This window comes from Phyllostomus hastatus, unplaced genomic scaffold (assembly GCF_019186645.2).
Source record: "Phyllostomus hastatus isolate PE091 unplaced genomic scaffold, TTU_PhHast_1.1 phas_contig_449, whole genome shotgun sequence".
NCBI lineage: Eukaryota > Metazoa > Chordata > Mammalia > Chiroptera > Phyllostomidae > Phyllostomus > Phyllostomus hastatus.
The window spans coordinates 2461149-2477626 of NW_025333882.1; the positions used below are offsets into that span (position 1 = coordinate 2461149).

General features: G+C 35.6%; 1 protein-coding gene across 2 annotated transcripts in view; it reads right to left on the reverse strand.

The window, feature by feature from the left end:
• The window catches only part of ST18 (ST18 C2H2C-type zinc finger transcription factor), a 122546-nt gene that overhangs the window by 24356 nt on the left and 81712 nt on the right, over positions 1 to 16478 (reverse strand). For both annotated transcript variants that reach the window (XM_045845035.1, XM_045845036.1), the window contains 2 exons: positions 11261 to 11506; positions 4287 to 4402 (listed from right to left, as the gene is read on the reverse strand). In XM_045845035.1, the coding sequence (XP_045700991.1) occupies positions 4287 to 4402; positions 11261 to 11506 (362 nt within the window). The remainder of the gene's footprint in view (positions 1 to 4286; positions 4403 to 11260; positions 11507 to 16478) is intronic.

Below are 16478 nucleotides of genomic sequence, written 5' to 3' on the forward strand. Positions count from 1 at the left end.
CCAGTTATTTATTTTTCTTTGAAGCTGCTCAAATATTGCTAATTTAGAGTAAGCAGATCGACCTCAGCCTACTCGGTACTATTTGTGGTGGTGTTAATAGTCAGAGGAAGATCATCCATGCTTCTGTTTTTTCTGATATCCTGCCTAAAGTGAAGGCTTACCCACATGTGCAGAATGCACAATTAATCCTTTTGAAGGGACATTTAGGGGGAGATCAACAACATTCAAGATTTTCTGAAACATTACCTTCTAGGGTTTTTTTCCTGTGACCTATCTTTCAATCATTTTCAGGTAACCTAAAGAAACTGTAAGAGTTAGAACATTTCCATCTCTCAGAGAGAAGTTTGATTTTTCGGAGCTTGATCCAAGAAGAATGATCTAGCTCTTACCCCATCACTTTCCTAGATGGGATATCAGAAGGGAAAGTGTGGAAGCTAACCACATGTGTAAACAAGTAAAGAATAAATGAAAAATAATTAACATTTGTGCAGAGTTATCTTGCAAGCACCATTCACCCACCAAATAGAGTAACAATCTTTATCTGAATATTATACAAATGGAATATCAGAGGGTGGGAGATACCTTCCAATTTTCTGTGAATTCCCACTTTGTAAACACATTGCCATCTAGTGTTCAAGACAGCATTGCAGTTACTTAATTTTATTTCTTATTTCTATTTTGAAATTACTACTATTAATACTGCCAGGTTAGGTAAAGAAGTGTTAATCATTTTTAAGACAGTCAGCTATAAATTACTTAGTAAATATAATAATAAAGTGTACACTTAATTATCTACTGATTAATTTTTTATGTTTGGTGGTATAAAGAGGTCAATAAAGAAAGAATTGGGGGCAATGTTGTACCGGGAAAAGCTTCTGTTTTTGATTCTGAGAGCTGGCTTTAATTACAAATCTCCAATGAAAAATCATACACAATAACATTTGCCAATATGCTGAGAAGGTTTGCAAGTGAAAATATCAAAATTAGAGAAAGGAAGTTAGGTAGTTCCCTCAGTAAGTAGCATTTAAACTCTAAGCAAATTTATGCTTATCAACAACATCAAAAACTCCTATTTTAGCCAAACAGTTTTTAGGAAGTAATTAAGTTACATTTGTTTATGTGTTAGAAACAAAACATAAGAAGGACAAGGTGAAACTGTAAAGTAGTGAGACTTTCACAAAACCAGTATGTCAACGCAGATATGTATAAGCAGTTTCTATCCAGTGAAGCACTCACCTGTCTATAAAATGAGGTGAGAAACATGAAAGCTCTAGAGAGTTAATTTTCTAAGAATTCATAAATATATTCTCAAAATTGTTCAAAATTTTTTAGAATCCTTCATTTGTATTTCCTTTTGCACTAATAAGAAGTACCCAGTACAAAATAAGCACACTTGATTTTTTCTGTCCCAAATAGTAATGCAGGTTATTAACTTGCATACTACATTTACTTTGGAATGATTCTGACGATTTCCAAAAATCTACCTTAAAAAGAAAAATTTACATTTTTCAAGATATTCAAAGTAATTTACAGAAACAACAATCCATAACCCTGTCTTGTCAATATCAATTGAGATGTGCTCCCTGATTCTGAGTCACTATCCATGTAGTTAGGGAAATAAGGCAGCACAGTAAATATGTACCAACAGGATGGACATGGAAGATAACAAAATGGACAAAAGAAGATCACCCTTGTGTTCCTGGAGTCTCCATTCTACTAGGGGAGACAGGCAAAAGAAAATACAGGTGAAGCAAAATGTATGTTAGCTAGTAATAAGTGCTGAAGGAAAAAATATGTGGAAACGGGGGCATCAGGGCTGGGGTGGGGAAGGGGACTACATTAGCCATGAATATCACTCAGCTGAGCGACAGTTGAGATAAGAGTTGAGGGAGGGGGAAAGAGCATGCAAAGATCTGTGGGAAGAGCATTCTTGGCAGAGGAACTAGAAACTGTAAGGTCCTGAGGCCTTAGGGGAAAGGCACAGAGAAGAGGGTAGCTGGTAGAGGGGGAGAGCCCTGGGGGAAGGGGAGAGCTCATTGCCCATGTGAGCTTTTGGAAATGAGTCCTGGTGGTCACATCACTACTGTTGTTGCCAGCCTGGGAGTCCTCAGTGTAGCGATGATTCAAACCCTGACAACCTGGAGGAGTGAGTGTAGATAGGGGAGAGAAGAGGTTCCAGGACTGAGCTCAGAGGTGAATTCCCATCTTTAGAGGTTGCACAGGAGTCTATGAAGGGGTAACAGGAGAGGTGGGAAAAAAGTCCAGATGTAGTGTCCTACAAGCTCAGTGTAGAAAGTGATTAGGAAGTGGAAGTGATAGGCTCAATCAAATCCTGCTGCATCAAGTAGGACCAAGAGGACTAAGAACCAACATCCATATAGGGGCTCCCTAGAGAACTTAAGATGGTTTTGGTGGAGCAATGAATGAAAACCTGTCTGGGAAAGATTTAGGAGAGAAAATGAGTCACACAGTAGCAACAATCTTCTTGAGGAGTTTTGCTGTAAAAGGAAGGGGAGACAGGATGTTGGGTTGTAGCTGGCCCACGAGAGGGTTTAAAATATCTTTTATTGGAAAAATTTAAACATTTTTTATGTAGGATACAGAAGAGAGAGTGCTCACAATGGGACCTAAGTGGAAGGGTTACTCTTTGCTAGGAACCTTCAGAAATGGGCAGCTTTAAGTATACTTGGGTATGAATATACTTTAATATTTAATCATTTAAACAGGGAAAATATTTCTTGCATTTCACTCACTCATTCACTGACATAAAATACAACCCAACCAGAATGACATACTCACTGAAGATATAAATGGGAAAATGCTAAGATTCCTGACTCATCTTTGCCTGAACCACCCTCCTCTCCTCTACCCCTCCCCCACTCCCCACTACTAATGTAGTCCCTGCTATCTCTACCTTCACTGCATAATGGCTGGGAAGCTGGACGCTCAGGTACAGAAGGAACTCAAGAAGGCCTCCTGTCCGGGCAATGGCCCAGATAAACTCATATCTGCAAGGAAGTTGTATGAATCACACTCTAAAATCCTAGCAACCAATAATCAGAGCTTCAGGGCTAAAACAATAAGGATGTGTGAGCTGGGCTAAGTCCCTAGACGTAGTTGTTACTGCTGCAGTAATTTGGGGGCATCACCTCCACTGTACCCACACGCACACCTCTCTGACTTTCCTTTCCTGCCTCTGCATGCCACCTACTGGCTGACCTCCATTATTTTATGAGACTCTTTTCAAAAGATTTGTCCAGCCTTTTCCAATTTAACCTCTTTGTACTTCTAGTGGCATCTGATAATATCAAATACCCAGTTTCAGATTTTTTCTCATCATTTAGCTCCCATGACAATTATTCCTTTAGTTCTTCTCTTCTAAGTAAACTCATTTCTGTATTCTTTTTCTCCTCTCGGGTCCCAGTAGAATGTGTCCTCCAGTTCTATGCTGACCACTCTGTCCTTTTCTTTCTACACTTTCTCCCTCAACACGTCATCTGAATCTCTGCATCAACATTTTAGATGATCTTCCTGACTACACACAGTCGCCAAGTGCATCCAGTCTCAGCATAGTTCTGCACACTGCTGTTCCAAAATACTATATAATTAGTTTGCTTTTCTGCTCAAACACCTTGTGGCTTGTTCAGCTAAAATCTGCCACCAGGCCACTCTTTTCAGGGCCCTGACCCTGCTGGAGTTCGTGTCTGCACGCTCCTCTTACCAGGTCTGGCTGGCTCTCAGGGCTCAGCTCAAGGCCTTCTGCACCACAAGCCCAGTCCTGCTTAGTGTCCTGACCCTCTGTTTCAGAACTCAGTGGTGGTTTTAACCAGTGCTTACTGCCATTAGGTGCCCTGGTCTTTAAATTCTTCTGAGTCACAGAACACTTTGAGGATGTGATGAACACCATGAAACCTCTTACCCAAATAGTGATCTGCTTTAAGTTTGAAAAGGTTTGTATATACCTGAAGCCCTGACTTGGATCCTTTAGAGTCAGTGGATCTCAGAGTAAGAACTTCTAATGAAAACCTAAACATTTCTAATTGCTTTATAATCAATTAAACTTTTAATTCTCAGCATAAGATCATGACAAGTATACTTTTTTCCATAATCTTCTTAGTTCTGCATAAAAGTTTAGGTACATATAGAACATTCAACTATCAAATGGTTGAAATTGCCCTAAAACATTCCTAAAGTCAACTATATAAGCCAAGGCATTATTATTCAAAATTGTGACCTTGAGTCTTATTTCCAGAATCTCACAGAATATGCCATTTTTGATCACTTACGTGATTAGTTCTTTTTTGAGATCTCTTGCATGGAGCTTAGGTTTAGGGCTTGGTATGGAGGCCTCTCCAAGAAATTTCTTTTCCTCTAAATTTTCTGAAGAGTTCACTGGGTCTTTCTGGAGAAAAAAAAATACAGAAGCACAGAAGGCATTAGTGAATCCTGGCAAGACAGCTGTATTTGAAGATGTACATCAGTGTCAAATATGAGTTTTGGCTTAAAAACTCAGCTGAAATTCCTCATAGGATTTGTACATAAAATAAATAATGTGTATATGGCTATATCCCAATTGTTTTGTACATTTATCCTCAGTGAAAAATGAGAAATTATAATTCATGGAGATAGCTTTAAAAATTTAACATTTTGGCAAATACCTAACTACAGGGACATTTATAGAGCCCAGTAATTAATATTTTAATATAGTTCAGGCTTTATTATATAATGAATATTTCCTAAAGAACCTGTGACTAGTTCTTTATATATCCAGCAGTCATTAGTAAAACAGAAGACATATTGCAAAAATAATCACAAAAATTTTTAATGGAAAAAGAAGTAAATTTAACAGAATGTTCCTTCTAATATACAAATAATTAAGATTTAAATTATTTGTTTGAATATATAATAACTGAGTTCATAGTATTTAGGCATTTAGATTTTTCTAAATAATTGCTTTAATTCTTACATCCCTTTTTAGTTTTGTTAATTTACTTTTTTGCACTAAATTGGTTGGCTTTTACTTATTGGATGGAATTTTGTGTTGGATTATCACTGATTTTCATGTCCTTCTTTGAAGCTTAAAACTGATCTTGATTTTGTAAGAAAGTCTCACTAATCCTTTCAAAATATTTATTTACCACCTGATACATTATATTACAGAAAACTAATGATGGTTTTTCTCAAGCACATAATTAGTTTATCATTTAGTTTACATCTGGTAAATATGATATTTTCTGGATTTAATATTAAATTCAGACTGATGCAGAAAACTCAAAAGTACTGATCTAAATAAAGTGATAAAACTATTTTGAATTTTTAAGGCAAATTTCATTAAAATAAAGTGAATATAAAAGTTTGATGAAAAAAAAATTATTTTAATAACCTGAGTCTGCATTCAAAGACAAAGGAAAAACAAAATCTCTGAATTTTTCCAATTAAAAAAAATAATACTACACCTTGATCTCAGTTATAAAGGCAAATGCAATTTCTTTCACTAATTACTTGGATAACAATTCAATCAATTACTTACACAAGACCATACAATGTAAATATATTGGTAAAATATCTCAAGTAAGATTATCTTCAGACCAAATTAATAAAATCTGTTTTGGTACAATTTTTTTTCTTTATATTATTTACCATGCTAAGTTTCCCATTTCACTGACAAATGTTTGAAAATGGTAGCAGATAACAACATGCCATTTAAAAATAAAGAGAAATGGGTATGCAATAATACTTGCCTACCAAAATACAAAGAGAAGTGCTATTTTCACTAAAATAGCACTGGAATCTGAAGCAAAATAGATGAATGATGCTTATACTTTTGAGGTTTTACAGTATGAATGCCTAAAGTGAAGCAATCCCTAATTACAAGGCCCATTGAAAGGTAAGAATATAACCATCCATTCCATTTAGTGTTATCTGGATTAAGCCTAACTAGTATTTTCCACTATTATTTATGCTCATAAATGTCTTGGTTTTGGGAAAGTAGATATAAATGCTAAGTCCAGTATTAAGTCCCAATGTGAAATAGTCTTTGTTTTCCTGTTTAGATGTTGATTTTTTCACAAAAATGGGAGAAAGTAAAAAGAGGCAGTTTATTATTTTTTATGATAAAGAGAATTGAGAACCAAGTATCTCTAAGAAGACATGTAAATTTAGAGACAAATATGTCAAGGTCATTGGCTGTTGTCTGGCTACTGAATCTGTACATTATAGAAAGTGAGGGGATGAGAAACTTTGAAAGAAATAGGTTATGAGAGTTTGTTATTTGACTAAAATGCATACAAAATAATATTCCAGAATTTGTATCATTTAATTTGATATAGTAACATGTAGTGATTATCTAATAAGACTACATTATTGGCTATGACTTTTTAAGTATTTTTTAACTTCTATTAAAAACTATGGACTTTTATGTATGCAATTGCATTATAAAATAATTGCTCAGCATATTGCCCCTAAAACACTTGTAGAGAGCATGGGTATTAAAATACAGATGACCATTGCCAAGAAAATTCTTCATTTTTTATAGCAGCATTTTATATTGGATAAATTCTTAAAGACTTAGTAAAAACTAAGTTAATATCATTTATAAGATTTTTTCAAAATATAAAGTACCATTAAATATTATAAAAATTATTATTTTCAAAAGTATTATTTTGAAAAAAATTTTATCCTATGAGTATATAAGAGACAATGTGGCCTGTATGTGTGTTTTTAGAGAGTACATGGGTTCAGTGAAATTCCTCCAATGTACAGATGAAGTTTATATTGATTTCAGTAAAGATCAGAACATAATGGTAACATGAATAACAGATAATAGCATCTGGCACTTTTAACATTTTAAGCCCTGAAATCTTTGGAGAACTGACAGTTGAATGAAACTGACAGCCCTAGTTTTTTCTCTGTACTTTCCTTTTGAGATATTTTGAGTTTTTTCCAGATTTAGGGTTTTTTTTTAGGGGGCATCTGGACAGGCTATTTTACTGAGAGAGACAGACAATATTTTCTGAAAATTACCACCCAAATTAAGCAACTGTTGTACATACGAACTAGATAACAATGAATTAGAAATAATGGTTCGATTTCGGGTTGTGTGTGTACCTGTATGTGAGTCATGTGGGGTTGGGGTGAGGAGGTGGTAGGGGTGGCAATAGGAAGGATGGGGGTGTGGGAGCTGAAATAGGCCACAAGCCAATCCTCAGTATATTACCTGGGCCCTGAGCAGCCACGCAGTGAAGCTCATTGAAAATGACAAAGAAGGACAAGTGTTTTTAATTTGTATGGTCACATCTTGCAGATATAGATCCTGCTATCCTGAGAGGTACTATAGTTCACTGTTGTCTTCATTAACTTTGCCACATACAGTTTCTTCATTATTCTTTTTTTTTTAATTTTCTTTCTAATTTTTTCAATATTCTGTAATTGTCTCCATTTTTGGTATATATTTTTTTCTCTGTTTCTCTTTATTTTCTCTCTTCTTTTTCTTTGCTATAGGGAAGCCCAGGTCCATTAATTTCTACATGACCAAGGACGAACAACTTCACCTCCTTGAGCCTCAACTTTCTCCTCTAAAATTTTTGATAATAATCTTTCTCATCTTTGTTTTTACTAAATGTGGTATGACTCTGATAACTTTGTCACGAGGACATTGAATGCAATTTACTCTTCCAAAATAATACCTATCAAATATCATACTTCTCATTTTCAAGATTCAGAGCAGGATAAAAAAATACCTTCTATTAGTTGATTACCTTAGTACAGATGAAGAAACAAAGAACAAAAGGTGAGAAAATGTACTCGGGAGTTACAATGATGCAGAAGCACTCATGTCTGTTCCCATTCCCCATGGGAATGGACACAACTCACCCACGTCCAGTAACTGTGGCAATAAATAAGCCTAAAAAGTATTGTGTCAACTCAAACTTCAGGCAGAACTTTGACTCCAAGAACTCACTTAGCATCTCCAAATTCATTTTTCCTTATTCTTAGTGACATTGAATTTGCACACACCTTCTAAATTCCAGATTTTAGATTATTTACCATATTTTGCTATGTATAATGTGTACCCATGTTTTTGGCCCAAACTTTCAAGAAAAAAATCTTTCATTTTAATTTTTTAATTCAATGTTTTATTTATTTATATTTAGACACTTGTTTCTTGTATTATAAAGGAATTTTAGCATTTATTTTTTAACATAATATGGTACAAGAAATTTTATGTAAAAAATAATACAAAACAAAGGAACAGATACAAGGTATTTCAGGTACTACCCATGTATAATGAACATCTTCATTTTACTCTCAAACATTTGGGCAAAATAGTGTGCATTATACACAGCAAAATATGGTAGGCTGCAAATTGTCCCAGTAAAAGTCTGTTGTACTATCAAACCCGAAGTAAGTAAACCATTCTGAAAAGAGCAGAAATCTAAACTAAGTAAGTCCATTCCCCTCACCATGAATTTGCCAGAAAATAAAACATGGTTATAGATAGATATATAAGCCTTAGATAAGAACATACTTCTGTTAAATCCATAAAGCTGCCAAGGTGAATCCCCGTGTTTTTTTGGAATTATGCAAAAATGAGATTGGAAAGATAAAATATTTGTTATAAGACCTCATTTTCTGACCAAGTGATAGGAAGTGTAGCCAGGGGGCTCCCTGAGATATTAACTAGACACAAAATGGGAGGAGTTTCTCAGAATATAAAGGGTAAAATGTTGACCTTACTGCTGGGGGCACAGAATCATAACTGGGGTTAAACAACACAAGACCCACTTATCCAAAATTTGCTTCATTACAACACAGGACTACACTAGTATGTCTGACTGCACACTGACTATGGCCCATTTAAAACACAATCACAAGGATGAGGACAGAAAACCTAGGCCCCACCCTGCACATGGCCTTGAGATCCTTTAGCCTAGCAGGATTCATCCAAGAATAAGGATTCCTTTATGCTTACTTTGCAAAGAACTGTGCTTCATGTGACATATGACTTTTACTGAACTCCCAACAACAGATCTTGTAACTCAGATCAGGAATCCCATTAGTGAGGTGGAGTGGGACATACCACAATCCCATCAGCAATCGACTGGCTGGAGACTAAACAGACTTGTGAATTGACGAACAACCCTACCTCCCTTTTCTAAAACTGACTTGAATGGAGTACGATGGAATCGACAATCTTGATCTCATCATGATTGTGCTGGATCAGTTAATATGAACATCAACAGATTTCTGGGTTATAAAAATAGATGAAAGCCGCAAGGTATAACGTCTGTTCTTTTACACAAGCCTGAAGCGGCAGGGAGCATGTGATGGAGGGAAGGTACACGTTTGTTGGTTTTTGGTCATCGCTTCAGGTAAAGCAGCTTTTTACATTCTTCAGGTGTCAGTTTTATATTTATTAAAGTCAAAAATATAATGTTTTAAGAAACAGTTCTTCTAAAATACGATTATGATAGACTAAGTAAGACCATCCCTCAATACTTTAGGTAAAATTTTAAAGGCCAAGCAGAATAAAGTCACTAAGACAAGCATGACAGATTCCAATCAGAAGCTGCTGGTGTAGAAATTTTCTACTTCCTTCTTGTGATGGTGTGTGTGCTGGTGACACAGAGCAGGCCTTGGGTCCTGGGGGGACTCGTCCAGGAACCTATCCTCAACTATGCCACATAGAGTTGGCCATTCCCTCATTTCTACTTTGTGTGCCCACTCATGCTCTATTTATCAGTGTGACTGGTTATGTGTTAGTCCTCTACTAGACTGTGTACACATGTGGTGGAACAGTGTCCTCTGTGGTGCTGCATCCTGAGGACTACCATTCTGCCTGGACGTAGAGATTACTGCCAGTGAGCATGTGCTCCAGAGAGGAAGAAAAAAATGAAGGAAAGAAGGAAGGAAGGAAGGAAGGGAGGGAGGGAGGGAGGGAGGGGAACTGCAAACAATACAATCTTGTGATCACTACTGTTTATGTTGACTTATGCTCTGAGATGTTAAAGCGTATGCTGAAATCAAATTATTCTTTTCCCAAAGTCTCTGAACTTCAAAAGGCTGAAAAAGGTGGCTATTTCAGTTCTTTAAACATGTAAAGTGGCAAGTATCAATAATTTTCCTGACAAAAAGAGAAAAAAAGAATCACTTACTGTAATAATTAGGGTCACATTTGCAATGATATAGAGTCTAAACCACAGAGGGCTCTGTTCATGAATTTTTTTGAATGACACTAAGTCATTCTAATCAGGCCAAGCCAGGTGGCTCAAACTATGGAGATGAAGGCTACATGAATTTCTGCACAGTCACAACATCTGGCTTTCAGGAGTAAAACCACCTCCAAGATAACCAACTATGTAAATGTATCTCCTTGACTTTGGGATTGAGACTATTTAGTCATTCAGCAGTTGTGATCCAACACCTTAGCAAGGATCCTATACAGTTGTGCCTCTGAGTTTTCAGGGGATTGGTTCCAGGACCCTCTTGAATAACAAAATCCATTGAGGCCAAATCCCTTATATAAAATGGAATTCTATTTGCATATAGCCTACATACATCCCCTTGTATACTTTAAATTAGCTCTACATTACTTATAATACCTAAATATGTAAATGCCATGTAAATACTTGTGATACTGTATTGTATAGTGGATAATGACAAGGAAAAAACATACATGTTCGGTATACAGGCAATCATTGTAGGTTTAACTACATAGCACATGTAAGCAACAACATAATTTTTTTTCTGAGTATTTTCAACCTGCAGCTGTTGAATCTGCGGATGTGAAAACTGGATAGAGAAGGCTGACTGTACACAATTTTGCTAACACAGTTCCTTCACAAACCAAGTAAATAAATTTGATATGATCCTTATTTGTCCCTGTTGATTTCATCTTCTATTTTCTCTTTCAGAAAAAAATTGTTAGCTGGCATTTCCTTGTTGAGTGATACATTGTCCCCTAAAGGCAGCTATATCTAAAGGGATAATATAATCTTGTGTGCATTGCATACAATTGTAGCCATTATGGGGATAAAATTTACAATAATAACAGATTATTTTATGCAAGTGACAGTAAAAGTTGGATTCATTTATAAATTTCCTCTGGAATTTCAAATTATTACTTTATCAAAATCTAAAACAAGATATAGAATGATGTATTATCTAAATAAGAATGCAAAAAAATAATAATTTAGGAAGAAAAGCTAATAATACTCTTTAATGATGCTATCTTAAACTTATTAACATATTAAAACAATACCTCTTTCTCCTCCTCTGTCTTCCCATGAGTTTTGCTATAGTTGATAGGAACATCCCAGCTCTCTTGATCACAGAGAGCCTGATAGAATGCTGCATTGACCAAAATGCTGCTTGTTTTGAATGGAGAAGAGGAAGGAGTTGGAATAGAAGTGTTAGAGGAAGTTAGGGGTACTGCTTTGTCCAGGATTCGATTTTTTTTCATGCTTAAGTCCAATGTGCCATTTTCGTCCACTTCTATCTCGGCTCCCTGGTATACATAGGAAAGAGAAAAACATTTAGGCAGTTTGCAGTTATACCCTAGCCATGTGGGCTTTTAAGAGATCATTTTAAATGCAAGCTTTTATGTAAGTGTATCTGATTTTAAACCTAGTCTAAATCTTTCTAATTTGCTTTGGTTAATGTTCAATTCTTAGGCAGACTTTTAAAAGCAACCCCATTAATGAGCTTCATGTTTCTGGGTTTAAACAAAGTAAGCCTAATATAAGTAAGATGTTTCAAATACTAACTGTATGGCTAAACCTGTGATTTATATTTTAAAGTTTTAGCTTTAAATCTTTCTTCCTAGTCTACAGATTATCACTCCCAATTCCTCGCTTAAAGCATTAATGCTTCACTTTATAAAAAGGCACAACAATTTTCCCCCTGCCCCCAAATCACAATATTAATCGAACATGAGAAATATGCAAAAATAACCAGCTGGAAGAGAATTTTTATTGCAATGTTAAATGAATATAAAAGTAACATTTTACCCTGGGTTACTTGGACCATAAAAGCTTTGTTAAATTGTGGGAGGCAGTTTGGGGATGGCAGGAGTGCAAACCATAATTCACTCTGGGGGCCTTTGGGTAGCAGCTGCCTGAATGACTGTACAGGGTTTAAGTTCTACCAAAAAAACTTCAGAAAGTGGGGAAAAGGCAGAAAACTGTACTTGAACAACAATTAAAATAAAAAATTAAATTAAAAAAATATACACTATTTATAGTGTATGGAAGCAGAAAAAGAAAATAAAATGTTAGCCCTGGCTGGCATAGCTCAGTGGACTGAGCGCGGGCTGCGAACCAAAGTGTCGCAGGTTCGATTCCCAGCCAGGGTACATGCCTGGGTTACAGGCCATAACCCCCAGCAACCGCACATTGATGTTTCTCTCTCTCTCTCTCTCTCTCTCTCTCTCTCTCTCTCTATCTCCCTCCCTTCCCTCTCTAAAAATAAATAAACAAGATATTAAAAAAAGAAAAGAAAATGTTTAGAAATAAAGCTGATCTGTAATTTAAAAAAAAACTTTAGAATATAGGTGATTATTTTCCATACAGTTAGTATAAGACTTAAAACTAATCTCCTCACATTTCTTTTTGGGATACCTTTAGCTAAGATTTTTGTTTGTTTGTTTGTTTTTCTTTTAAAGTTCATGTGCCAACAAACAGTGTATGTGTTCGGGATATTCTCTAGGTTACATGCCATAGGATGTCTCTGTGACTTCAGAAACTATGAAAATTTTGAGGCAAATAACTCCCATAATTTGGGGTAACATGCTTGTCATTTTCCTAAGTAGGTCAAATGAATACCTTTCTGGTATTTTCACCATCATCTGTCAATTCACATTTAATGTCTGGACAACTTCTCTACACTTTGCCCTTTAGACTGGCAAAGCAGGAGTCATCCTTGAATATCTTAGCAAGATCCCTAACACATGTGGTCACCACTTACTTCCCAGGAGATTTATTTTAACTCCCCACTTACACTGTGCCTTCACCTCCCCAACAACCCCACCCCTGCGCAAGAGCTGCCACTGAGGTGTGGGCCACAGTAGTTGTGCTCACTGCTCACTCACTGCTTGCTCCTGATTTAGAAAATAAAAGCACCTCTTCTGTTTGCTTGTTTAAACTGCAAAGTCCCTATTTGCAGTCTCTCAGTCTATGAAATAGATATGCTTTATTTTATTTGTGTGGGTAAATACACTTCTAATATGTTTGTACTGAGATGCTTTGGCCATATCTTTCTGTCCTTTTTAGTACATAGTTTAATCTCCTGTGACAGTTTTAAGCCCTGAATTTGACCATACAGCTTATCCGGGATAATAACTTAGTAACTACATCTTATGCCATCTGTATAATATCAAATACATTTTTATACCAGCATTAATAAACCTTAGTTACAAAAATCCAAGATATTAACCAAATCAGTGCCATGTGCTCTCTCCATGATATAACAGTCCATTCTGTCAGGAGCATGTCAAACCAATTATTGGCTTCATAGCTGATGTGTAACTGTAGCAATGAAACAGAGCTATAGTAATCAAGTTTAATAACCAATGTAAAGTAAAATGATGAATACCATAGTTGCTAACATTTTTCATAAAAAAATAGAAACTTGGGTTAAGAATGCACAACCAATATTCACATAAAACTCCAGACCTCTGTGACAGATGGCTTAGGAAAAAGAAGCCATGTGACTGGGCTGCAGAGTTTTATAGTACAAAACCCATAAATAGTGCAGATTTTATCTTGCTGAAAAAATATCAATATAATATTTGAAATAATATAAAATATTATTCTAAGACAACACTAATATATATTTTAGTTTTTACAGAAAAATGTTCCAAATAGTAGATTTTAAAAAATTAGAGTTGCTATGAGTATACTCTTGAGTAATTATGTGCTGATTGAAAAAAATCACTCCTAATGTCTAAAAGAGGTAGTTTTCTATAGCCTAAGCCCCATCCGGCTGCTCCCAGCACCTGACTTCACTAAGAGAGAACACGTTTGGGTAACAGGGTACAGATGGGCTTTAAGTGAGTGCACAGATGCATTCAACAATTACACACAGTTCCAGAGAAGGGTCCCTTTCTGCCCATAGATGGGTGGATCTCACGTTTACTGCATGGATTTTTATTGAGAACAGTATTGATAGACATCACTTCTCTCCAGTGCTTGAAAATCCAAATGGCAGGATAAAAAAGGGGGGATGTTGAAGGGGGAGGCCATAGGAGGAGAAGAAAATAGCTTTGTGGCTGAAATGGAGCCCCAGAAATCAAAATGTTCTGATTTCTCAAAGTACTTGTTAGGATCCTTATTTTAATCACGAAGTTTACATTTTAATTCGTGAGGGTAGGTGTAAGGCTAATGCTGTCCATGCACTTTCCAGCTCTGTAGCACATCAAAGACCATCTATCCACACCAGCCACTTTCAAGTTACAGACATTACCTATGATTTATTATTCACCCATTAAGTTGCTGATAAAGCATCTAATATTTCCAAGCTACTATATTTTGGAAAAAGAAAATTGAAAAAATACATTGTTTCTGCCTCCGAAGAGCTTATTTTATGTATATGAGAATTTTGTAGTAAAAGGTAATTTAATAAATGTGCTATAAATTATTAAACTGAGAATTGAGGTAATTACTCATTATAATTGCTATCTGTACTATAAAGTAAGAAGTGCCTCAGTTGTCCACCAACAGAGAAATGATTACTGAAATTATGCTGCATGTATCTAATGACACATTTTGTGACCAGTAAAATAATAATTATGAGGACTTCATAGCAACATGGAAAGGACATATCACCCATCACTGAAAGTGGGAAACAATGTGGCATTTCCACTATGCTTACAAGTAGGAAAAATAGATAGAAATTTGTTACCTGAAGAAGAAGAAAAAAGGAAAATACAGAAATTATTGTACTTATGTTTAGAGGATAAGTTTGGGGCTATTTCCTGCAAAATTTTCCAGGCAAATGATAATATTACATGCATTCAACAATTAAAAATTGTATCACACATTAAAGGTGGTAAAATTAAGAACAGCAAAATCATAATTTTTACCATAAATGTTCTGATTATCAAAATTATTAATTTTCAAAACATTGGTAGGATAAGTCAATATTGTTTTCCTTGTTTGGCAAGTTATCTATCAATACAAGATAGGTTGCCCACCATCTTTTCTCTTTTGACTTGGCTAAAAGGCCTGCAAAATGAAATGCCCTTCAGCCTAGGTTTTGGCTGCAATTAGCCTCTCACTTTCATGTCTTGACTCATGGTCTTTCATTCTCTCTTCAGAGTGTTGGTTTGAGAAGTATGTTTTCATGCCTGAAAGCTATCTGAAATATGTTCTCAAAGCAGGCAGGGTATTAACAATAAGCAACAACAACAAAAAGAAAGTATCTAATTCTTACTAAATAGTAACTGAGTATTAAAATTACTATGTTAAGAGTGTAAACTCATAAAATGTACTCAGTATAAATAGAATGATGGAATTTGGTGGAGAAGTGTCTTCCATAAGGTACAATATTAAAATGAAATTTCCCCAAAATGTTTGTCTGGGAAAGGTATAAAATTAAAATGGAATTTCCTAAAAATCTTTGTCTAGGAATTACAGTCACTTAAAACCACTGGGTGAGCCAGCAGTCTGAATGCCACACAATGACAAGATGTTTAAAAAGATATGAAGTGGAACAGGTGTCAATTCAAATTTTAGCTCCAACATTTATAGCTGTGTCACTAAGAAAAAATTATTTAATATGCCTGTACCACTGGTTCTTCATCTACAAAATGAAACAATATTATCTGTTTTACAGAGTTTCTAGGAAAATTTAAAAAGATTAATGTGGACGAAGTATTTATTTATAGTGCCTGGTACTTAGTAGGTATTCAATTAATACAACTAATACTAAGGATTTGACTAGGTTTTTGTGCACAGAGGTAAAGTGTCTGTTATTAAGTATCTATTTTCCCTACACATGTATTAGTAATTGATTCCTGAGATCCTTTACCTGAGTCCCTTATAACATTTTACTCACAGTATATGGTGAAAAGCGACGGAAAAGTCTGCTTTGGATTCTAACCGTCCTGCAAGCTGCCTGGCTATTTCTGATATCAGGCAGCAAGAATGATGATGTGATATCATGTTGTTTCTAGGCCTTGTTCAAGCACAAAACAGACTTTGAACTTTAAACATTTCAAGCAAGTGTCATTTTTTGTTTTCTTTTAAGGCACACTGTACATATGCCACTTTGCCTGAACAGGTGGGGAAAACACCAAAACAAACAACAGAATGCTTGGCAAGCAGCAGCGATTAGGATAAAGATAGACTTGAAGTATTTCTACCTCTGTTGATGAGGGTGGGGGGAAGGAAGAAAAATGGGGAGTGTCTCTGACACATGCTGGCACACGCTCACACAGGGCTGGAGGAAAGCGTTCAGCAAACTCAACAAACCAGGATGCT